The sequence below is a fragment of the Chelonoidis abingdonii genome, chromosome 3 (genome assembly GCF_003597395.2).
Source record: "Chelonoidis abingdonii isolate Lonesome George chromosome 3, CheloAbing_2.0, whole genome shotgun sequence".
In the NCBI taxonomy this organism is placed as follows: domain Eukaryota; kingdom Metazoa; phylum Chordata; order Testudines; family Testudinidae; genus Chelonoidis; species Chelonoidis abingdonii.
In genome coordinates, this window is record NC_133771.1 from 170,038,314 (window position 1) to 170,063,279 (window position 24,966).

At 39.7% G+C, this 24,966-nt stretch overlaps 1 protein-coding gene across 1 annotated transcript in view; it reads right to left on the reverse strand.

Annotated features, from left to right (window-relative positions):
• The window catches only part of USH2A (usherin), a 622,140-nt gene that overhangs the window by 127,879 nt on the left and 469,295 nt on the right, over positions 1-24,966 (reverse strand). The window contains exons 48-54 of the mRNA XM_075064332.1: positions 22,099-22,267; positions 17,632-17,853; positions 11,673-11,896; positions 8,219-8,429; positions 7,622-7,819; positions 6,529-6,683; positions 3,130-3,328 (exon numbers count right to left, since the gene is read on the reverse strand). Coding sequence (XP_074920433.1) covers positions 3,130-3,328; positions 6,529-6,683; positions 7,622-7,819; positions 8,219-8,429; positions 11,673-11,896; positions 17,632-17,853; positions 22,099-22,267 — 1,378 coding nt within the window. The remainder of the gene's footprint in view (positions 1-3,129; positions 3,329-6,528; positions 6,684-7,621; positions 7,820-8,218; positions 8,430-11,672; positions 11,897-17,631; positions 17,854-22,098; positions 22,268-24,966) is intronic.

Below are 24,966 nucleotides of genomic sequence, written 5' to 3' on the forward strand. Positions count from 1 at the left end.
GATAGTATCTCCTAGCTGCTTCTGGAAAAGAAACTGTTTTACTTCAGTGTTAAGTAACAAGTTCTCAGCCTTGTTGAAAATCATGCAGTTTAGTTAGATCCCTAAATAAATATGGCTTTATATGCGCAACCTTAAGTGCTGTTGGATAATTGGGCCTACAACTTTACCCTAATTGTGAGATCTGCTCGTAAACAGTAAGTGACAGTTCATAAGATGTTACAGTAACTTAGAACAACAAACATTGATGGGAAAAGGTGCAAAAGTGAGACAAAGATTGAACTAGTAAAAAAAAAATATATATAGGCCTACTGATATAATTCAAGGACAGTGTTAAGATTATCCCTGGTAAATAAGAAAAAAACTGTAGAACTGAAAATCAGTGAACCAAAATTAAAGTGTTGGAAATCAGGACAAAACAACAAGGGGATTGGCTATTCCACCCGTCACAGTCCTAACAAAACAACTTTGTTGGGGAGAAAGCTGGCTACTGAAATTATGGCTGACAGAAAGATGAGATAAAAGGGAACGAGCAAGTTTCACCATCTGTTACCCCCACTGTATCCTGGTATCCCAGGCTTTCTTTCTCCTGATCTTGAGAGATGTCCTAACTAGGTCAGGGCAGAGAGAAGATGCCAGATAACATCACCTTCTCTACTGGTCCAGCTGAATGCCAAATACCACCTGTAGTGTGAGACTGTGTGTGTGCAAATACCTTTGTGCGTGCAAAAGACTGCCCCCTGCCCTCCTTGTGTATTCTTTTCCTTCCCCACCGCATTTCTTCTCTTTCCTCTCTCTCCTTTTGCCTTTTGTTTAATAAGAGTCTGGCTTAGCCAGCCCAGGCTGTATATTTTCCAACCCTACTGTAAGCCTGGGACCAGAGATAGGCAGGTAAAAGCAAGGCCCTAAACAGACTGATGCTGGTACAAGTTTGCCAGGTCTTGGAGTGGCTCATAAGCCCATGTGCCTTGCCTGTGTTTCTCCAGCAGCCAGACTGCAAGTGAAAGTCAATGCCAGACACAGATGCTACATATTCTATCTTTGCTGTTCTTTTCTCTCTCCTCTTATGTGTTTGTGTTTTGTTTTGTCTTCTGGGAAATGGAATCAGACTTTAACATCAACAACAGCAGTTCCAGCCCATTTTGACTAACTTTTTCTCTTTTCCCCAAAAAGGTCATTAAAGAGACTATAAAACAAGGGCTTTTTTCTTTGTGAAGACTCTCTACAGGTAAAAGGGAAAGGAACAAGAGATGCTGTTATAATGAAAGCCTTATTTAATACTTGACATTTCAAATGCCTTAACTGTTTTTCCATCTTTTCTGTATCTTTAATAAAAGGTTAAGATGGTGTGTTTGCCACGGTGCTAAGCAGGCTGCTGTTTCTGTATCCCAAACCCTGGATCTTGTTTAAAACCATTTAATGTTGGACAGATTCAGGGTCATGTTAACACTTTTGATTCTTTGGGCCCTTATATTTAATCTAAATAAACACAGGAGCACTGAAATTTCTGTGTGCAAGTAGTGTTATTCATCCATACTCGTACATGTCCATACAAAATACAGTCACATATATTAGATAATATATACTGGGATGGGCTTGAAGCAAAATTCCAAATTCCCAATCTTTGTGTGAAATCCAAATCTGGAATTTTGTGACAAGTCCCATCACTAATTCATACAGAGATCCAGAAACACAACGGATGAGCTCCTTGGCTTTCACTAAGAACGTGCTCCAGCAACACAAAACTGTCACAGATAGCCAAGTATTTCCTCAGCATAGAGGAATCCATGGATGGTGACAGCGGACATAGCTCCACCATTCTGCAGATCCTCTGGGTGGTGTAACATGGGACAGCTCTTAGGGTGACAAGTACCTTTCCTTTCTTCCTCCCATCCCAAGCTGGCCACATATGAGCTTGGCACAGCTCAGGATTGAGCCCACTGCGTTTCACTGATAAGTGATCATTTTTTTCCCAAGTGAACTTTATGTTACAAACTTGCAGCAGCAATTTGTGTGATGATCTTATTTTTATGGTGATTTAAAATCTATATTACTTTTGAAAAATGTACAGCAAGTTGTTGCACTAAGAAAGATATGTCATCAGGAGACACTGAATACTGACTGAGTTTTAACACATGTGGTGAATTTCATATTTGTGCACAATCTTGTTAAAGGGGAATCTTGGGTGATCTTTCTCAGCAGGAGGGGCAGTGACTGTAACATGAGGACCTCTAGGTTTGCAGCCAAAGTGAGGAGAGACAAAAAAACTTTTAAATATTTTCTCAAGAAAAACAAAAATGCAGGATGAGCATCTGATACCTGGGGTCAAAAGCTGAAAGCAAACGCCCATGAAAATTACCATTTGCCTCTTATGCTTCCTGCAAATATTTCTAGGTTGAGTTTTGTTTCATTTTATCACTGAAGTTACTAAGAGAGTAGTATATGGAAACAATACATCTTTGACATCAATAGCAAATCTTCTATTAAGCCCTCTTCTATAGTATATGTGCATGAGTGGGAAAATCATAAGGGGTTCTGAATATTACTAACTGATCATCAACAAGGTGCTCTGCTGAGGAAAAAGAAAGAAGAAGATACGATCCCTGCTCCGACAAGTCTTACAATCTAAAATCTATTATAGGCAAAACAACTCAGATTCACAAAGCACAGGCTGACAGTCCACTCTCAAGCTGAGGCTGAACTATTTCTAATTTTTGGTATCTTAAACATCAGGGGCCAGATCATATTGTACTGGTGCAAATCTAGAATAACTCCAGTGATGTCAATGGAGTTATTCCAGATCGACATGGGGAGCAGAATCTGATTGAGGGTTTATCAAACCTATGGAATTTATCTGGCACTCTTCTACCCATCACAAAGCATATGTTCTGAATCAAAATGTATGTGGTTTATTTTAACATTTGGAAATTAGATCCATTCAATTTTAACAACAGAGAATAAACACTGCCTAGAAAAAATAAGACTGACCAAAATAGCTTAAGGTTTCTAACATCAGCCTATGTGCAAAACATGGAACCTAAAAGTTACTGACAAGAGATAGTATCACTAGGGGAGGAATGTCTTATATCTAAAAACAGGACATTAGTCTTTCAAAGAGCTTCCCATCCTTACCTGATAGAGTATGCTGCATTCTGCCTGTGGTGTCTGTGTATATAAGCCCTTTCCCACTTTGACTGATCTGATACTCTCTGATGATGCCATTTGGTTTCCTGGGTGCTATCCAGCTCAAATGCAATGCTGTTGAGCTCAAAGCTGTGATGGCTGGTGGCTGAACGCTCTCTGGGACTCCTTGGACAGTGACTGCAACTACCTGAAGACATATGAATTAAACAGCAATTTACTGTAACAGTACACTAGATACCGCGATCAATAAGAATGTCACTTTTGTTTTAAAATGTTGTTGCTTGGTCTGGCATATCATTACCATGGGCCTCAAGAACTAGTTACATTCCCCCCTCCTTTTTACACAATGAAATCTGACCTTGAATGCATTATATAAGCCTATGTCTACAATTTATCACAATAGGTTTACAACATTTCAGTTGTAGTGTATAGCATTGGGTGAAACAGCAAAATCTGGATGGCAGACTGTCTTGCTAGAGAACTCTTGATAACTCTCTTCCATATGGTTTACCAGTGTCTTTGCATTTTAACAGCCTGATTTCATATATTTTAAACACCAATAAACATAGAGATAGACTTTTTTTTGCATTCAGTATAGTCGGACCTTTATCAGTTCATAGTTTTTTGAATCTTTTCTAATGAACTCAAGAAGAAATCTGAAGCTTGGGATAATTTCGAATTCACTAAAATCTTTCTCAAAATTGAATATATATAGGCCAGTTCTCCCTTACATCAGTTTTACACTGGTGTAACTCCACTGACTTCAATGGTGCTATTTCTGATTTACTCTGATTTGAGAGGAGAATCAGATCTATGCTCTTAGAGAAACAAGTCTTTTTATTAGTACCATTATATGTGAGTTTTATTATGCTGTAAGCATTTACATGCCTTCTGTAATACGCTGGCTTAATGTAAGTGAGGGTGTCATCCTCTAGTATCTAGCCTCAATGACTATAAGAGCTGGCTACTTAGTTGCAGTTAACAGGACCTGAAGAGCTCTGTGTAAACTTGAAAGCTCGTCTCCCTCACCAACAGAAGTTGGTCCAATAAAAGATAGTACCTCACCCACCGTTTCTCTCTGGGACTATTTCCTTGTACTTTTGGACTGAGGGTACGTCTACACTGCACGATTATTTCGAATTAGCTTAAACCGATATTACAAAACAGATATCTATAATGGTTTGTGGTCCACAGGTTGGGCATCCTGAATCGATTGTTTGCGGTCATGGTCCAAAGCTCCGATCGATTTCAGGAGTGGTGCACTGTGAGGTAGCTTGTCCTCGCTTTCCATAGTTCCACTTCGCGTGAGAGTCAACCAGTGCTGAATGGGCAGAAGAACATGGTTCCCCGTCTAACGGTCGTGTGTGGTACAGCTCTCGACCCCTCCTTTGTTAAGGCAGCAAGGACACCTTTGCGCCTTTCGCGAGTGCATTTGAGGCGCAACGGCGCGCATTTAGACAGAATTCTTCCGTTTTATTCACGTTGGTCGTGTGTGCGGAAATTCAGTAGGAGTGTTCTGAATAGCGAACTCCAGCACACCTGTTGTTTTGTACTACAGACATTGGGAGCTCAGCAGAATCTGCACTAGATAAATGTTGTCGCAGGCGGCTGTGTGACTGTGGGGCTAGTGGGAGTCTCTCCTCTCTGTCACCCATCCGCTTGCTCTTCTCTATGAGGCGCTCAATCGTCTGTTTACATCTGGACTTCCCGTTAACGCGTGTCCACGCGCGCATTTGGTGTCTGCTGTGTGAGCATATTTTATTCAACGCTTTTTGGTATTTGGCTGTGTGTGTGATACGGAGAAGTGTTTCCAACAGATTTTTCTTCCTACTTGAGTTTCGCAGCCGCCATATTCACTACCTAGTTCTGCCGCTGACGTCTATGCTGGAGCCTTTTCGATTTCAGCTGGCATCGCCGCGTGCTGATCAAGAGCCCACTTGGCAAGCGAGGAAATGTGAATTCAAAAAGTTACGGTGTTTGTTCCTGTACTTTACCCATTGTCAGCGCTGCATCACGAGTTCAGATTGCTTGTCCAGATCTGGTCAAGTGCTGCACTCTGGAGATGCCGCGCGCGGGGGCGTGAGTAATACGATCAGAATTTCGTTCCGTGCAATGTAACGACCCATAATCCAGTTTAGTCGCTATCGTGAATTCTTTAGTATTCGCTGACATCTCTCGTTTGGGAGGAGTTCCGAAATCGATTTAAGGAGCCGTTTAACTCGATATTAATGACGACGTCATGTGAACGGATACAGCGTTAAATCGGTATATCGGCCATTAAACCGATTTAAAGTCGCAGTGTAGACCTGGCCTGAGATTTGCAAAGCTACCTTGGGGTTTTGGATTCCCAATTTGCATATGTGGGTTTAAAAAACTCAGTCTTGATTTTGAAGGTCCCAGGCTCAATTCCCACTGATAACTTTGCTGGTTACACATGTATGCATAGCTGTGATTTTTTATACTTACAAAACATAGCAAGTCACTATTCCTCATCTCTGCCCCAGAGACTCTATATTGTAACTCAGACAAAACTCAAAAAATAGACACATGGACATCATTGGCAAGGAAGATTTCATTGAACAAATGTCTTTTTGAAGGTATTTGCAAGGGGAGAAAGAAGGCACTCTGTAGAGAAGCTGGAAGTTGTTACGCAGTAATGGGGCAACACGAGAGATGTTGTTACATGGTAATGGGGCAGCCTGAGCGATGGTGTGAAACAGAGTGGTAAAAGGAGCAGTAACAAATCGAAAGAGAGAAAGCAAGAGTTAAAAATAATCGGTGATGTATGCAGGATGTGCAGGAGCTGAAGGTGAGAATGAAGAGGCTGAATCTAATGTAGGAGCAGGAAGCCAATGAAGGGATCTGGTGAGAAGAGATGCAGCTGGAGCAGTACGAGAGGAAGAGGATGTTGGCCGTAACGTACAGGCTAGAGATGGGAGAGATGAGCTACGGGGAGACCAAAGGAAAGGAAGTTATAATAATCCTGGTGAGAAACAACAAAGATATGGATGGATTTAGTCTTACTGTTTGGAAATAAAGCATATCCTCAACACTCTCTTATAGGTTTGGCCAAGGACGAAGCTCCCTGTTTACCTTAAATCTGTATATCTCACTTTCCATATCATATAATTTCAGATTTACAAAGACTGAGGTACAGTTTAGTGCCTGGGTCTTCTTGTGCCAAAAATCAATAATTTGCAATTTAAGACGATCACATGTCAAGGGGCTGAATTAAAAAAAAGTCACGCGGTTACTGATGTTTCCATCCCATTCAACCCATAATCTTAATTAAATTCTTTGAAAAAATGCCTTTCCAATGGCATTTTTATGATACCTCCTCAGCTATTAAAATTCTACTACCAGTTCTAAGAAGACCAAATCACCCACCTTGCTACTGTCTGTGCAACCAGCAACAGTACAGGCTCTCAGCTGATATGAATATTCTTGGTATGGCTGGATACCACCTGTGTCTGTGAAGCTCAGTTCTCTTCCTCTAAAACGCTCAATCCCATTTCGAAGAACAATATAGTGAATGATAAGACCTTATGATAAAGAGAAAGTTTTCTGTGTTTGTTAGCTCAGCAACACTGGATCATAGCATTTTACATCTTTCACACAGAAAATATGACAGAGAACCTGGTAGGATCAGGGCTGGCTCCAGGCACCAGTGCAGCAAGCAGGTACTTGGGGCAGCCAATGGAAAGGTGCAGCACGTCCTTCTCTTCGGCGGCGATTCAGCGGCAGGTCCCTCAGTCCCTCTCAGAGGAAAGGACTTGATGTCGAATTGCCGCCGAAGAATGAAGCCTCAGAGCTTCCTGCGGTGGGGGGAGGCACTCAGAGGTGGGTCTGATCTCCCCCTGAGAGCAGCTGTGCAGAGGAAGGACAAGTCCTGTCTCTCCCCAGCCTGGTGAGGACTTGCAGTTAGAAGCCCCTCAGCTGGGGTACTCCCAGCAGCAAGGGAGAGATCAGATTTCACAGGGAAGGGCTTATTTCATGGTCCATGACACATTTTTCATGGCTGTGAAATTGCTAGGGCCCTATAGATAGATAATAAACCAGGTCTTTTCCTGACGATCTTATCATCTAACTTTATTTGTGATGAGTGAGAACAACAGACAGACAAACCAGGTTGAAGGTCTGAGGAAGAACAAATATGAAAATAATATCACCATGTTTACTCAGTATAGGCACATTTTGATGACATTTAACTTGATAGCTCAGTGGTTTGAGCATGGGCCTGCTAAACCCAGGGTTGTGAGTTCAATCCTTAAGGGGGCCATTTAGGGATCTGGGGCAAAAATCTGTCTGGGGTTTGGTCCTGGTTTGAGCAGGGGGTTAGACTAGATGACCTCCTGAGGTCTCTCTGAATTCTGTGATAATACACTTAAGACAGGTTTCAGTGTATAGAACAGCTGATCTAATACATTTAACTCATGTCATGTTGAATAGCAGAGCATAGAGTTTGTGCTTTTAAGAATACCATTTGGTTGAAGAGGTTCTTTCCAATTCAGAAATATTATGTCTTCCCGATTTTCTGCTTTGGTCCATTGCGGTGCTCTTACACCCTGAGGCACATCTTGCTGAGTGCTAGCCCTGCCAATTTCGCTGAAACCTCTTCCATAGCTGTTCCATGCAGCCACCCTATACTCATATGTAACATAGGGCTCTAGATTCAGGTCTAAACAAAGAAAATTAGACACTTGTCATCTCAATTTTGTATTAAAATACACAAGAAGAAATGTTACATAGCTATATCTCTATATGCTTAAAGACAGGCACATGCTTCAGTTCTTTCCTCAGTCAGGGCTTAAATAAGGACCAGTTCTGCTCCCATGGAAGGCAATGGCAAAACTTCCATTGACTTCAGTGAGAGTAGGATTGAGCTGTAAGTGTTCAGTCACCTTGTAACTAACCATCAGTTTCACGGGCCTAAATTACTACCCAAGTCCCGTCAGACAGATTACTTTACAAAGCAAGCTTCCTCACCATAACAACAGAACAGCTGATGGTGCCTAGTGCAGAACCCTTCATTCCAGAGTGATTTAAAAAACCAAGGATTGATCCCATTTCCTGTTACCTGTAAATGAATATCTATTGGGGCCTCCTCTGTAGACAGTCTCTTCTGAAGTTGGACATACACTGTCATTTGCCTCCTTTTCTGTAGCATTCTGAGAGCCTTTAACCCAAGCACAGATGTGGGCAGTTGGGTTAACGTCACATCTTCCGCAATATGCTGTTGCTGTCATGGATACAGGGCACAGGGTGCTGGCTTTGCATTCTTCTTTTACCTAAGGAATGTACACCATTTTAAATCAAGAGATATAAAGAAGCTTAGTCCTACCTTCCTTACGTCCTAAAAAGAGATTTGACAATGAAAATGTCACCTTTTCAATGCCCTTTTGAACAAATATGTTGATTTAGTTAAAATTAAAAGAGCTGACTCAGCCATTCAGCCATGTTGAGTGCCATGCTGTTTACAGTGTGCATGAAAACTTTTCATCATAGGGCCTATCTGTTCTTCTTGGACATTAAAGTTCCCAGGGCACTTTTCAAAAGCACTGGGGATTGTCCTGGTGTCCTTACACTAAAACATCACCAAATCTCACTCACGGGAAGCTTAAATAGTTGGGCTTGCCTTGCACAACACAAGGGGAGTCTACAAGGCCACAGAAGGGACAGGATCTTCCTCCTCAGGTTACATTTCCCATTTTTTGCAAGTGCCAATGTCCAATGGATGTGTGTCAACAGATTCCCAGTCTGCAAACTAAGCTGTGCAAGGACACACAGGTAATGTCCACAAAAGAGATCTTTGCAGCATGCGAGGAGTGAGGAGGACCCCACACATGGGCAATACAAAGTGTGCCCCCAAATGTAGGCATGACAGGATTTAGCCCATATAGAACAATCCATAGAACTGTAAATATACATTTAATACCTACCTTTATTTCCTGAATTTTAATGGAAAAAGCCATAAGCAAGAGAGCAATTACTTTAGTAATGTACAGAGAGCTGCAGGAAGGAATGAACTGTAATATTTCCTGTAAATATTGTTGCATACTAAACTATGAGCATTCAAAAGGAAAACAAATAAATAGATCATATTTGATGCTTCCTTAATTTGCCCTATGAAATACTTTTGCTGGATGCTTATAAAATATTAGACAAAGTTTATTCTCAAACCTTAGCAGTTCTTACCAAAATTACTTTGATACACATCGCAGGTCAGGTCCTCAGATGGTGTAAATCATAGCTCCAGGAGATGGCCCTTAATTTAAACCCTTTTTAATATTAGTATTACTGTCTTTGCTATACAGAGATTGCCATCCATTATGGTGAAAGAAAAATACATATATTAAAAATATATAGTTTCCTGTGGTTTTACTTTAATGTGATTTTCGTAAGTAAATTCTACCAATTCACAAATGACAAAAGGTCCACAATTTCACCAGAATATCTGCTAAGGGGCATATTTAGCAAGTGATGTATCAGATGCTTTAATCAGCACTTCCTGTCATGAAAAAATTAATAATTTCTAAATCGTTTCAGTTCTGTAAATTGATCTATTTTCACTTTGTAATTTTTTAAATCAGAACTGTTATTGAAACTATTTTGTCAATATTTCTGATGTTTTCAATAAATGTTTCCATAAAAATTTCTATACATTTTTTTATTGCCAATATTTTGTGAAATATAAAAAAAAATGTGAAATTTCTCCTTTCCAAAAAGGACCTTTTTCACAAATAAAATTTTGGTTTAAAAACTTTCAACCAGCTTTCACAGTATATGAGGAAAATAAAGAAATTGTATCTTCAGCTAAGTTGTGTATTTTAAAAACCAGTGGGTTTTAGAACAGCTCCTATGGTCTGAGCACTCCTGTAAAAGGCTGCTTGGAGTTGCAAGACTGAGCATTATGAATCTATAAAGATCAATGCTCTTGGTTTTGTTGCTTTTTAGCGATCCTGCCTCCACACAGTGCTTTGTAGAACTGGGTTAGATGTTTTCTCCAGATATCTGTTCCATTATTTTGCTAGGGATTGAACTAATACCTATGGATCATCAATTGTTAGGATCACCCTTTGTCCCTTTGCTTTCCTCCAGTTTTCTGGCACTCCCCCAGTTTGCATGATTTTTCATTATTAGTTATTAAAAATTCAGTTAGGTCAATAGCTAATTTTCTTATTTCCGTCACCCCTACTCCAGAAGCAGATCCCCGGGGTGAGAACTCTCAGAGGCATGACATCTGGTCCAACTGATTTATATATTTTTACATTTTCTAAGTAGTTCTTCATCTGTTATTTTTAGAAGTCATTCCAACTATTTTGCAACAAATTTTCTTGTTAAAAACCATTGTAAATGGATTTCAGTGTCGCTGCCATTTTTGAGTGATCATTTAATTTCATTCCCCCACCTTCACTGAACAATCTATTAGATGGAACTCTTTCCATATTTCTATTCACGTCACTGGGGAGAGAGTGTGAGCTAGTGGTTACAGCTAGGGACTGCGAGTCAGGACTCCTAGGTTCTACTCTCAGCTTACACACTGACTTGTAGTGCGACCTTGCACAAGTCTGGTCAAATTTTCAAAGGTGGCCAGTGATTCTTGGTGCCTTAGTTTTTGGGATACCCTTATTTAAACACCAAGGGCCTGATTTTTAGCAGTGTTGGGAATATGCATTGTGAGTGCTCAGCCCCTGTGAAAGTTAGGCTCAATTTGTTTGATTTCCATGCCCCAAATCACTGACTATTCTTGAAAATGTCATAATTAATCAATCTGAGCTTCAGTTTACACTTCTGTAAAATAGAATTACAATTATCTGCCTAAAAAAGGGTGTTGGATGGCTTAATTAATTAATTTTGATTAAATGCTTTGAGAATCCTGAGAGGAAAAGTGTAAAATACATATCATCACATCATCGTAATGGAACATGACTTCCAATGAAGTCATTGCCAAAGTTCCCACTGAGTTCAACAGGATTCGATTTAGTCCATGAAAAACATATCAGCATTGTGTTGTTTGTAAAGTTAGCTGATATGGTACAGAATCATATTCAACGTCTGCATAGTACTCGCTATAGCAAAAAAAAATATTGCTACTCAAAAATTCTTACTCAGAAACAATGAACAAGAACCCTGTCCAAATTGGGATGTATAGGAATATTTCCATAATAAATCTTTAGTCACTTCAGTTTCTATTCCCACTCAAGTAGTGCCAATAAGTACCAACAATGGTCACACAACTCAAACTTGCTATTCTTGCCAACTCTGTTGGCATGCCAACTTTTAGCCCCTATACTAATCTGAAGTGCCGGGCAACCCTTCACAAGAAGCAGCTAATCATTATTAATTCCTTTTGAATTCATTGCAATAACATCAATCATGGTGAACTCATTCGGTATTAATATGGATGTAATGTGAAAATGAATAATGCACATAGGAGTTTTTATATTCCTATTTAAGAAAAATAGTTATGAACAATGTATTTCTCTGTCCATTGTCAAATCAGAGCCACTGAGAGGTTTTCTATCAATTACCTTCATCATCATTCCAGCTGAAATCTTGTCAGAGCAAACATATTTCAAAGGATTATATCCAACTCCATTACAGCATTCCTCGCTCTTCGGAATAAGTTCAGTCTCACAGCATTTTCCTGGCACTGGGTCAGTCTTTTTAGCATGTGCTTTAGACTCACCACTGGAAGCTAAACAACATATGATATCTGACATATTCCCATATTCCTGACCACAACAGAACATCCCTGCAACAATAAAACATTATATATTAATATGAACGATGGCCGGGGGTGAGGAAGAAAGGGAAATAACTGAGACTAGTATACAGTTGAGCATAAAAATGTCACACTGAGGCAGCTGCTGGAATTGTGCAGAGAGAAAAAAAATTGAGATTCAGGTATGAAGATGAGGTGACTGAACTGGGAGTCCTTATTCCCAAATGTACCTGAAAACAATTAACAAATAGAGAAAACGGACAGGGGTCCTCTAGAACCTCCTCACTTCTTGTGAGCTGGTGTGTGAACTCTGCTGTGAAATACTGTATATATGGATGGTACCTTACATGCTAAGTTAAAGACAGACAATCAATGATCAGCTAATCTAGAATGAGGAAATTTAGTAACCCCCTGATGGCATTCTTTTGCTTTTAGGCACAGGTGTACTAAATATGGGCTCATTCACCTTCAAGTGGCCTTTAATCAGGACAGCCAGTTAACTAATGGTTAGATAACAACAAAAACAGCCTTCTAAAGAAAGTTGAGACACATATTTTTGCCCCATTATATCGGCTCGTACTGTGTATATAACACTAAGTGAAAAGACCTTCAAGGTACCAACAATTGTGATTCAATTCTCTCTCTTTTAAAAGTTTTAATATCTTTTCTTGTTTTTCATTTCTATATTGGAATTAATAATCACATTTTATTTCATTTTCTTTCCCTTTTTTTAAAATTTCTTTTTAAAGTAAAATATTTTTGAGTGATGAAAACATAAAAAGCACCCAAAATCAGGGCAAATGTTCATATATTTTCCATGCACAATTACTCGTTTGTAAATTATTTGTTCTGATATTGTCCCTCCTCCCCAAAAGGGAATGTGTAAATTTTATCTCAGGGAAAAATTTTCTGAAAATCCTTTAAAATTAGGGAAGTACACTAGGAAATGTCATTACCAACTCAACCATGATGGCATGAATTGTGCCATAATGAAAAATAGGACTACAATGTAAAATGAAAGCTAGAGTCAAAATAATTCATATTTGACTTGGTCTCTGAATTCTCCTAATCAGACATTTAAATGCAGCCTTGAGTTCCTTTACTGCCATTTATTGCAGCAATTCTTTTATAACAAGCCAGAGTCAATGCACACTGCTCTTTAAGGGACTGATCCTGAAAGCACCCATGTGAGTAATCCCATTCAAATCAATAGGTGTACTTAAGGTAGTAAAGTTATTTGTGTACATTACCTGTTTGCGGTGTTGGGACCTTACAAAATGCAAAAACCAGCCTTCTAAGAGTTGAATATTTTTCTTTCTCCTCTAAATAAATAAATGCAGACACTGACCCAATTCAATACTAATAACCAGCCATCTGATAGCTCTGAGGGACTCTTGACAGGCAAACTAAAATTTTGATAATGAACTGTTTTCACACTGAAAAAACAACAACTCTGCATTCTTTTGCTGAGAATCTCATCTTTGTTTAACTGAATTAAATTTTTTCAGCCAAGATTTCACTCACATAACAAGAAGTAACTCCCTTTCTAGTTTCTTTGGTAAACCATTACTTCTTTAATTATTATCAACCTTGTTCCAGTGTGATAAATTGCTAATTACTTAATACCCTAATCAGCGTTCATTCTTTGCACAGATAAACTGTGACAGCGCCATTAATTTAAATAGTAATTCCACTTAATGGCCAGAACGGCACACCAGATTTTTATGCAGCATTTTCTGAAGACTGCATCCATCACTGCAATATTCTGACATAAAGATGTCTGACGTGCACTAACTCACTTAGGGAGAGCAGATGTTGCAGAGCAGAGTTTGGTAGTAATTCCCATAGTGCATCACTTCAGCATGAATGAGCTGCAAATGCAGAGATAGACAATCTTCTGAAACTGCATTGCATAGCCTTTGACCCCTTCCTAATTTATCACATGTAGCACTTGACTCTTGAACCTTGACCCCGCGAATGTACAATTTTAAATTTTCCCCAAGAAAAACAAAATAGGTCCATATCATACTGATGGAAGGATTTACTTTCCAACACCTCTTCATACAATTGCTTAAAGATGGAGAATTTCCTTTACACTGTTCACTTATTTTACCAAAATACTGATTACTAAATATTTATCTGCAAATCATCTGGAATGTGTGTGTCATGTTTTATATATGTATGTTTTACATGCAGAAAATGCAGTACAGCACTGAGAAAATATATGGGCTGGAAAAGCATTTCTTGCTCATAGTGATTTCTGTCAATAATTATTTCATGTTCATCCCCACAACTGAAAGAATGTACAAACACAGCTGAGTAATGAATGACTAATTTAGTATAGCTACAAAACCAATGGTTTCAAGAGGAAGAATGAGAATAAAAAGGCTTACGCTTCAAAGCCAGAACAGAGGATCAACAAAATACAGAGCCAGTGTACACTGCAAGCTGTGAGGTGGTTTCTGGTCACTCTATGCTTAAGAACCACCACATGAAAACTCTGAATGCTTGTATACAATTGTGAGGCCAGGGGAGGATATATTGTATGCAGTGGCATCATTGCCAGTCTTTGCCAGTAGATGTCTCTATGGTCAACCCTGCTAGTAAAGAGCCAAATGAGAAAGGGAACAATGAAATAAGAAATTGAGGCGGGGGGAGGGATAAATTCACAGCAATCTGAGATTGAAAGGGCCACTTGTCATAGCAGGATAAAGTCTCCAAAACAGGTTGTACAAAAGCAAACAGTAAATTGACAGCATACAAGAACTTAGCCAAATGTACACTAGAAACGTGGGTCCAGATTCTGCAAACATAACTTGATTTCAATAGAATTATTAATGTGTGGAAAGTTAAATATATGCACAAGTGCTTGCAACATTTGCTGATATTGATTTGCTTCCATCATACTTTTTGGAAAACAAACTCATCAGTTAAAAAAACCTCACTCGAAGTTACCTTTTTAAACAAAGCATTCATTGGCTAGATACAAAGCAGAGCATCAAAAGCATTTCAGCTCTAGAATAAGGCCAAGCAGAGAATGGAACCATCACATAAGCAGCAATTCCCATTTTCTTAAGATAAGTGCGTTATGTTTTTCTGTGTGAGAATATTTTTTCCTTACAATCATAGGCACGATGGGGTGGGAGGTAAGTAGATTTTAAGGCTGACTGGTACATTTTCTTTGCAAGGCTGAATTGCCACAAGAAATTAAGCACCAAGTGTACTGAGTATGATATATGAAAACATAGCCTATTTTATGTTTAGTTCAACAGAATAAGATTTTTTTAAAAACTGAGTAATTGTTGAACAAATTTGTCTTTCAAACATGTGTTTGTGTCCAGTCTTATGCTTGCTCACAGCAAAATATGTCCACACAGCAAATCTATGAGTGATGAAAAAGCTACCAATTTTATTCTTTAATAGCCAGAAATGTCATCTTAACCCATTTTCAAGAAAAACTGCATAAATGATAGAGCAATATAGGCAAACACTTATATAAAAAATAAAAAATGTTTAAAGGCTTTTAAAAATATATATTAAGAACAAAACGGTTCAGAATACACATGCAGTGAAATGAAGAACATGACTTTTATCCCAAGATACCTGTATTACACTTCTAGACAACTCATCTGCCCAGAGAGAGCAGTAAAAATATAAACGCTACCCCAGCAGTTCTGTTCCAACAGCATCTGTTAATTCACTCCATTTATAAAATACATATTGACAAAGACAACTGAACTGGGACCAGGGAGACTTGATTTGCTGTGAGAAAGTCAATTCAATGTGATTTTGTTAAAGGGCTCCTGCAGGCAAATAAAGAAGTTTAAGTAATAAAGTACATAAAGAGATGTTTTACGAGTCAGCCCCATTTTGTGGCAGCTGCACAATGAGCTGCCATGCAAGAGGGTCTGGTACAGGAGTGATGTGTGATTTCTACGTTGATGTTGTGGAGCTGACAAGAAAGGATTGGGGTGACGAGGAGCAAAGCGGATGCTAGCTGTGTAATTCACCACTGGAATGGAACAAAGGCATGGGAACCACTGGAGAAAGCTGTGATGTTGTTTGGTTTAGCCCTTTTCCAACAATTATCACAAATGGTATGGGAAATCCTATAGCTTTGGGTGAAGAATACATCTAATGTTACCATAGAGGTTGAAGTGAGAAAGAACGCAGGTGAAGAAAGGATGACCTGTTTTTGGTGGGGAAGGGCACGGGATGCCCAGTCCAAGGGGTTTATGGAGACTTATACTTAATGATATCTGACATCATAAGCTTGATTTTCAAGTCTGGGTATCAAAATTAGGGTGCTCATTCCACAGCTAAATGCTCTCACTGATATGTAGGTTGCCAAATACCTATTTTAGTCACTTCGGTAGCAATCTGGGCACACAAAAGTGGAACTGGGTGCTACAATTTACGATTTCCATGCTTAAAAATTGGGCTTCCCTTCTAGATGACTATTAGTAAAGAATATTTTTCTTCAGACTGAAAACTCCTACGATTAAGAGGCTTTTACTTTTTCTCTGAATATTGTGTTAAGAAGGATACTTGTACCGGAATACCTACTTATGGTTGTTAATAACAACTAGCTCTTCAATCTGTAGATCTCAATCTGCTTCACAAAAGAGGTAAGGATCCTTGCTCATTTACAGATGGGGAAACACAATGGCAAAGTGATTTTCTTAAAAACAATGAGGAGTCCTTGTCGCATCTTAGACACTAAAAAAATTATTTGGGCATAACTTTCATGGGCTATAACCCACCTCATCAGATTCATGGAGTGAAAAAAAGCAGGCAGGGAGAAATATACAACACATGAAAAGATGGGAGTTGCCTTACCAATGTGTGTGTGTGTGTGTGGGGGGGGTGTCAGTGCTAACAAGGCCAATTCAATCATAGTGGATGTGGCCCATTCCCAAGAGCTGACAAGAAGGTGTGAGTATTACCTTTTTTCCCCATTAAGATCTCAATTTTAGGTCACTGCAATTTTACTTGCAACTGTTAAACTATTGGTCCTCCTGAAGCATGGGCTGAATCCACTCTATCAAACAGAACTTGATGTGTGACCGGTGGACTAGGTACAGCGGGTGGGAACAGGTGATTTGATCTCATCACTAGATCTGATTAGTTAAAAAAAGCTGAGGAGTTATTTTCCCCAGCCCTCGTGCAGGTGCACAAATGAGGGAGAGGGTTCAAATAGACTCAGCTCCTCTATTTCCTACTTGTTTACACCCAAAGACCCAGGAACAATCAAAATCCTTGTGCTGAGAGGCACATGGATTTAGTACCACTCTCAGGACAGGTATCTGCTAGGAGGGTGGAGAGACGACTGGAGTGAGGCCAGACAGAGAGAGGGGGGCAGATGGTGCACTCCTCTTGGTTTCCGGAAGCTCCAGGATGTGTTGTGCCTGCCTGAAGCACAGAACCTCCTGGAGGGAGGCTGTGCCCTGGCTTTAGGCCACAATGTAGCCCTATATTTTAATACTAGACTATGTCACTTTTTTTCAAAAGGCAAAGAGGAGAGAGAGAGAGATGATAAGGGGATGTGGAATGAAACGACCCACATCCCTGAATGCTCCTTCAGCAGGGTGGGGTGGGGAGGGAGTTAAGTCTTCATTTTAATGAAAGGGGCACATCTACTGTACATCTGTGTGCTTCATTGCAAAGTGGCCAAGGTTGGACTAGGGCTGGGGAGGTGGAGAGCCATCCCTGCCCAGCCCTGGTTTTTCTATACAGTACATTTTAGTGGTAATGTCAGAGCTTACCTGGGAGAGGTCTGTGTACAGTTCCCTTGTCTCCATCACCACAGCAGATCAGGTCTTTGCTTACTAATTGCCCACCACAGCACTGGTGACTGAAGCCATCATGGAGTGATCCACCACAGCAGATCTGATTCCCTGACGTGGAATAAGGAGTACCCTGGCAGCAAGAGTCACCAACTCCAACTGAAACCCTGTTTTGTTCTTCATTAGGGCAGCACACTTCTCCTGTTAATTTAAGTATAAAATTGGTGATTTCGTGCATATGCGGCTATTGAACTCTATGAGAGAATTCACATTGACTGCAGTGGATATTGGACTGGGGTCATAGTCTATTATCTTTAAATACAAATCATTGCACATGAAAACACAGACTCTTTTGCACAGAGTCATTTACTATACTTCAGAGTGCTGTAACATTATAAATGCTTATAACACCACCACCACAAACACACAGGCACCAAAGCAGAGGCTAAGTTAGAGCTCTTTGAAATGAAATGGCTCATAAGACGTTTATTGCAATATAAGCAAGACAAAGTATGCATAGAAAAGCAACATACTTTTCAAAAAGCTTCTATATTTGTAAGCACTTTAAGCTAGATTAGTGTTGGTTTGATACTTGTAGCATAGGCAGCCACAGAGGAATGAAGATCTCACTTTTGAAGGCTGCCAATTACTGCCATTTATGATGGTGGGTTTTGATAGGGTTAATTGTGCACCAGAAATGAATGAATTAGCAATCACCTCTCCAACACAGGACACAAAGTAGCTATCAAATGTTAACAATTTTCACTCACTACCATTTTGGACTTGATTTGAAATAGTGACCTAAGAGTGGGGTTTCTATAGTATCTATCTAACCTGGAACACTTTGTGTGGCCCAAATGCTGATACTGCAGGATTTGAAAAGATGCAGGTGAAATGGAATAGGGGTGATGGCAGTGTTCTGCTTTTCAGGACAGACAGCAATACTGACAAAGTATTTGGAAGTCTCGTTACTTTTTAAGCAATTTTCTCTTGTCCTTCTAGCTTCATTTTCCTTTGTGACAGACACAGCTCGAATCCTCTTCTCCCAAAAGGATGAGTGTTCCAGTGATGACTTTAAAATCCATGCAGCTATTTATTGCGAGACACAAAATATGCACGGATGACATTCAAGGCAGAGTATTATTTCTCTTCACTCAGAATTCGCTGGTAGAAAACGTGGCATGTGAGGGGTACTAGCACTATCTGTTTCACTCTGCTTAGAGAGTGCAACCTCCCATTTTAGCTCTGGGATACATTTTGGCACTTCAGCGGGCTCCACAGTCACAGAACTGAGACTTCCTAATTTGTAATCTCCATGCCATTAGCACAATATGCTGCTGTACATCTAGTGCCATCAAGCTGGCCAAACAACATCTGGGAAACGTGTATGCTTACAGAGTACCCTGTATAAACATCTTTATCAAATAAAGTCAACAATAAACAAAAAGACAAGAACAAATCTTTCCAGTATAATAGATATAATCTGTTTAGATACTTAGCCATATTTTCCTTCATTCCTCATAATCTAATTTAGTGACTGCACAGCAATAGGCCTTAAAACAGTGAATGTAGGTTACATCAGTTGGAAGTAAAACTCTTTTTTGTAAAGGACTATTAGACATTAGACACAAAGGATCAGTAACCTTCTCATTAACCTCTCAAAATGGGATCCATTCCAAACTAGGTTTGACATGTTCTCTCTCTGAAAACTACCATGCAGTCTTACCAGTTAATTGTTATCCTTATCAAAGAATGACCCACATTAACATTTAGCTTGGGGTTATTAGCATATTTATAAAAAAAGAAAGAAAAGTGACCAACATTGTTCATGTTGCTGCCCTTTAGAATAAGAAAAAGAGAGAGAGAATGCACTTATTTAAAAAAAATATTTGCAAATCATGTACAAATATTCACGGCTTCAGGCTTGAGGACTATGATTGAACATGAAATATTTTCAGATACAAGATGCTTTGTGTCACTATTCTTTTCTTTCCTGATGTAAACAACATTAAGCTAGTTAACACAGACCACTGGATGGGGACAGAGGTCACAGAATATAATCTTCTTATTTCAGTACATTGAGATTAATGAGCCAGCAAAATACTTTTCTCTGGTTTTTCTGAGAGCGCATTTTTCTGATGACATCATGGTAGACATTCTAATATTGTGATATATGAATTCCTTTTCAAGGGATTGGCGCTCAAGATGTGCTGAATATTTTGGCACAAATTCAAGCACTTCTGAGCATAGACAGTGCATGACATCTCATGGGTAATGCAAGCATTTTAGCTCCTGACCTGTCAACTGCCTGCAAAGAGATTTGTATACTAAACACCCACCAAAAAAATCTTTTTGAGGGCAACCAGGCCTACAGTCCTTGAATAAAAATCAGTAACCTAAATGGGAAAAATACTTAAAAGTAATATTTCAGGAAAAAAATACATTTGGGGTTTGCAAGCTCAAATTTTGTCTTAAAAACACATCAGAAAAGGTGAGAAAAGCAGCCTATCATAGTACATTACAATACTGCATAGGAGCTACCAGCTTTGGTCATTTATATGCCAGAAAATTAGGATGTGTTGGGGAGATTACGTGTATTTTAGCAATTAGGTGATTAGCTTCAAAGAACCCTTTCCTAATGTGATAACATAGTATTCCAGAGCTGCATTTCTAACTTTTCAGTCCTGCATTGCTGTCCAGTCCCTAGAGTGAAAGTGAGTGGGAGCCCTGGTACACTACTGAGACACACTTCTCTACCTATCACTTCACCTAACAGGGAGATCATCTGAGTGCTTGAAGTGATGGTCTGCACAGTCAACAAGTCTAGAGTTTAGGGAGTTCTCATCTGAGCTTCCAGAGGGTCTGTTATTTATTTTTCTGTAGGCTTCAGCTACACTATAATTTTAAACTGATATGGTAACCGATTAGCAATACGGTTGGCTCTAATGATGGTTTGTGTCAGCATATAACATCCTGGAATGCATGGCCTCATAGATTTCTTTGTATCATGTTCTCTGGCTCGATCCTATGCTCATGTCACTGGCCAAGCTTGTATTGCCTTGAATGATGCAGGATCAGAGCCTCTTTCCACAAAAGAGGCACTACAGGGCAGCTGCCCAGATTTCCTAGATTGCACACATGCAAAAACAATTAGGCAATAGGGCTGCGTTGTCGAAAAAGCTGGTGTGTGCACAGAACTCATGTGTGTTTGTTGTAAATGGGTCAGATAAGCATGTCACAAGAGACTCTGTGCATGTTGGAGAGCCTTTTTACTCAAGCTTTTTCTGAGGAGTTGGGCTAAGTGGGGACTGTTCTGCTCCTTTTTGCAAGGGTGGAGTTTCTGTAGTACTGACATTTTATCTGTTTGTCTATCAAGTTATCTTTTTCATTATTTTCAAATTCATAGTAGGTGCCTAGACAGAAGGATGATGAGTGCACAATATAAATCAAATCAACCAAGCAATGAATTGGAGACCTAAGATATAGCAGTCAGGAGCAACAACAAATATTTAATGTTCTCCCTTTATCCTCTCACTATATAACCCAATAATGTTTACCAGTAAGTAAGCGATATTTTAAATGTTAAATGGAATTTGAAATGGATAACTGGAAGCCTTCAATATGAAGTAGAATGTGAACATTTTACCAAAAACATGATTTATTTCCTGAAAATTAGAAACAAAGGCACTTTTTTAAAGTAATGGTTACGTTACAAAAGTTACCTGTAACTTGTCATGTGTTTCACCTGAGAATCTTTTTAAACACAATAGTGTTTTGTTTATATGCACCATTAGTAGGAATTCCTTACAAAGAAAACCCCACCCCATTTTGACAGTAATGGTGCTGTCCAGGGATCTGCAGAGACCATCATGTTACTGAACAGTCCCATGGATTAAAAAAGATAACATACTTTCTGCATTTGGAGAGGGACTCTGCTGCAGCAGTATTAACACCAAGAGCACCTGAGAAATGTTGAGCTTGCCATCCAACATATATAGTTGCACTTCTCTGTACGTATCACAGGTATGGAGGGACTAAAAGCTCTTGCTACAGGAGCAGGCAGGCAGACCACCACAAGACGTAGCACCACAAAATTGCCTGACAGCGTCCCTATTAAGCAGAACTGTCCTCCCCATTAAGCAGCAGTTGTTGCTGTTAAGTATCATTCATGTTAAATTCGTTTGGGAAATGACCCATTAGGAAGATCTGTTGGTTAAGCATTTCCTGTGTAAGTGGAGTTGACCGTTTTCAGGCAGCAATATCAAGGCAATTTCTTATTGCCCATTCCATGTCAGCACAGAACCTTTGCTCATCTATAAATGACATCAAAATCTCTATAAATGCTGAACATACTAATATGTATTCACTTTCCTTGGTTTAAGAGGTACACCAACTCTACTGTGCAATTTTATTTCTTTCAAATGCTTGAAAGAAGTTGCCTCTTACCTGCTAATTCCCTGGTGTAATAGCCACCACAGCACTGATACTTTGGTTGCACAGCATGTATCTGACCACCACAGCAAACCCCCAATGAATTAAGAATAAATGGAATGTACTTGTCCTCACAGCACTGGAAGCCAGGTTTATTGTTGTGCAGAATCCCATTACAACACACCTAAAAGTAGTTTAAAAAACAGAAAGCCAATATCTGTTAAACAAAACATAATGCACTCGCTGACAAAACAATGTATATGAAAAATGTGTACAATAAATCCTAGCTCTGATGTTACTATGAATGCAGACAAACAAAATGCAACACGGCTAAAATCCTGTGCCCTCCAGCATTATTAGACTTCAATAAACTACTGTTTATCTGACAGAATGTTGCTATTTTGTGGTCTTCGACCATGCTGCACCTTAATAAAATACTCCATTGATATGAACAGGGCCAGCTGGGTGTGGGGAGGGCAAGTGGGGCAATTTGCCCCAGGTCCCAGGCTCTGCAGGGGCTCCGCAAGCCTTGGCCCAGTGGCGGTCTGGGTCTTCAGCGGCATTTCGGTGGCAGGGGGCACTTCAGTGCTGCCGAAGACATGGAGCGACTGAAGGGCCCCCACCACCGAAATGCCACTGAAGACCCGGACCACCGCTGGGTGAATACAAGGGCCGCAGTTCCCCCTCTTTGCCCCAGGCCCCCTGAATCCTCTGGGCGGTCCTCGATATGAATTGTCTTTACATGACTCCTAGGATGTTTGAGTCTCGCAATGTGGGGTAGATTTCGATATATAGATATAATCTGCCCCCGCCTTCCCATATTCAATTTTTATTTTGATGAGACATTTGATTTAAAAACCTTGCAACTAAGAAAAACAGGACTTCCCAATATGAGCTCTTGAGTTTCCTTTTCACATTAAAATAAGTAGTTTTTTTCTTATAGTATATGATCACTTATTTATTACCACAAGTCTACAGACAATATGATCTCAAGAGGATATAATTTATATACTTTTTTCAAAATAAAATTTACATGGAAATGAATTTTGAAAAGGCCTTTTAACTGTGGTCTTCTCTCCAGGTACTGTAGAGGAAATTATACGCTTGAACAATCAAATAATTATTTGTATGCTTACTCCTGTGCAGATAGACCGGCATCCTGTATACATAACAAATCATACAGCACAGTTGGGAAAATCATAGTGAAATGTAACCTGAGAACCTGTTCAGTGCAGTTATATTATTCAGAATGGCTGCCCCTTGTGGCTAGAAGGAAAATGTAGTTGGCAGTACAGCACAAGTGTTTAATCGCTATCATCCCTTTCTTTTCTAATTCAGCTTATCACAACAACGGAGAAAGAAAAGAAAAGAACGTGTCTCTCTGTTCAAAAGGAGCTTTTGTTTGTCTAGTTCCTTTAAATTCATTACTGATTGACAAAATTAAATAATTAAGAGAAGTGGAATGACATACTCCCTAGATTAACTGTTGAAAAAACTGAGGAATGATGGACTAAGTGGTATGAACTGATAAAAATAAAACCGTAGATATAACATTTATAACAACACTATGTATATCGTTCCTGGAAGAAACACACAACCCATGCTGCCACCCCTTCTCCTCTCTGCTACTATCCTGACACCTTTTCTTTTACTGTTCATGTAAGAAAATAAATTGTATTCTCAATTATCTTGTAAATTTCTGATCACCAGATTCAGTGTGGCTTTCATGGCGGTGTGCAGTGCAGTGCAGTGAAAGCAAGGAACCACTAACTCTGACTTTCCATGGTCTGCAAAAAAACCAGGCAGAAAGGCAGTGGCTCCATCTCTCTCTCACTACAGGACCATACAATGCCCTAAAAGGGACAGAGATGAATGAGGCATTATAAAGGATGGATTCACCTTATAAAGGAGTGTTGTGATAGGCACACTCCTTCTGCCATCCAGTGCGCCTCTGAGAAGGTGAAGCTCTGCACTTAAATGTAGTTGGACTCAAATGACCTGTAGTTACTACTCCTTAAAAATAAAGCTGCAGGAGGTCTGTTCGGTATTAAGCCACTCTTCCTTCTTCACTCACATTTGTCACCAGATGGATCCAGAAGATTAGCTGCAGTGTCCCTACCTTCCCAGATCCCTAAAAGTACCCTTGGCTCTATCAAATCAGCCAATATGTGTATCATTGGCCCCAATGTAGACTGCATGAATTAGAAATTCTTCAGCCTTCATAAGGGTATCCTCCGCTCCTCTTTTCACATTACTTCTCTTGGGATACCAGAGGCAGTATATAACCTAGTTATCTGAGTATTTGATGGCTTAAAGCCTAGTCTTCAACCCTTCTCTATCTCTTTCCCACTGGCAGTCCCTTCTGATGGTGCTTCTCTTTCTACTCTACCTAATTTGGTTTCTCTGGTTTCTTTCACAGGCTTCAGTTGCTTGTCAATGTCTCCTTGTCATCCAGGATGAAAAGCAGTGAGAACTTCATCCATATAGCATCCCCCTGGACTTTGCAGAAATAGAAGAACTGCACATCTTTAAATCAGCCAGCACTGGATCCTGCAGTAGCCATTTTATAGTCCAGCTGATGCCTTCAAGCAATGCTTCGAGTGGACTGGGCACAGCCACTCCACATGCCTCGAAGAAGTATAGTAAGCTTCACTTTATTACTGATTGTAAAGTGTTTTGAGACCCTTGGATGGAAGGTGCTATGTAAGTGTAAAGTATAATTTATTAATGTTTCTTCTTTCCCAACTGAACTCCCTTGGGAAATCCCCTGTCAGATAACCAGCTATGTTCTCTGACCCTCAGTAGCTCCGCTCTCTTATTTAAAATGACTCAAGTCTTCCTGTCAGGATCTTCCAAAACCCCACACAGAGCTTCCAAAAAAAA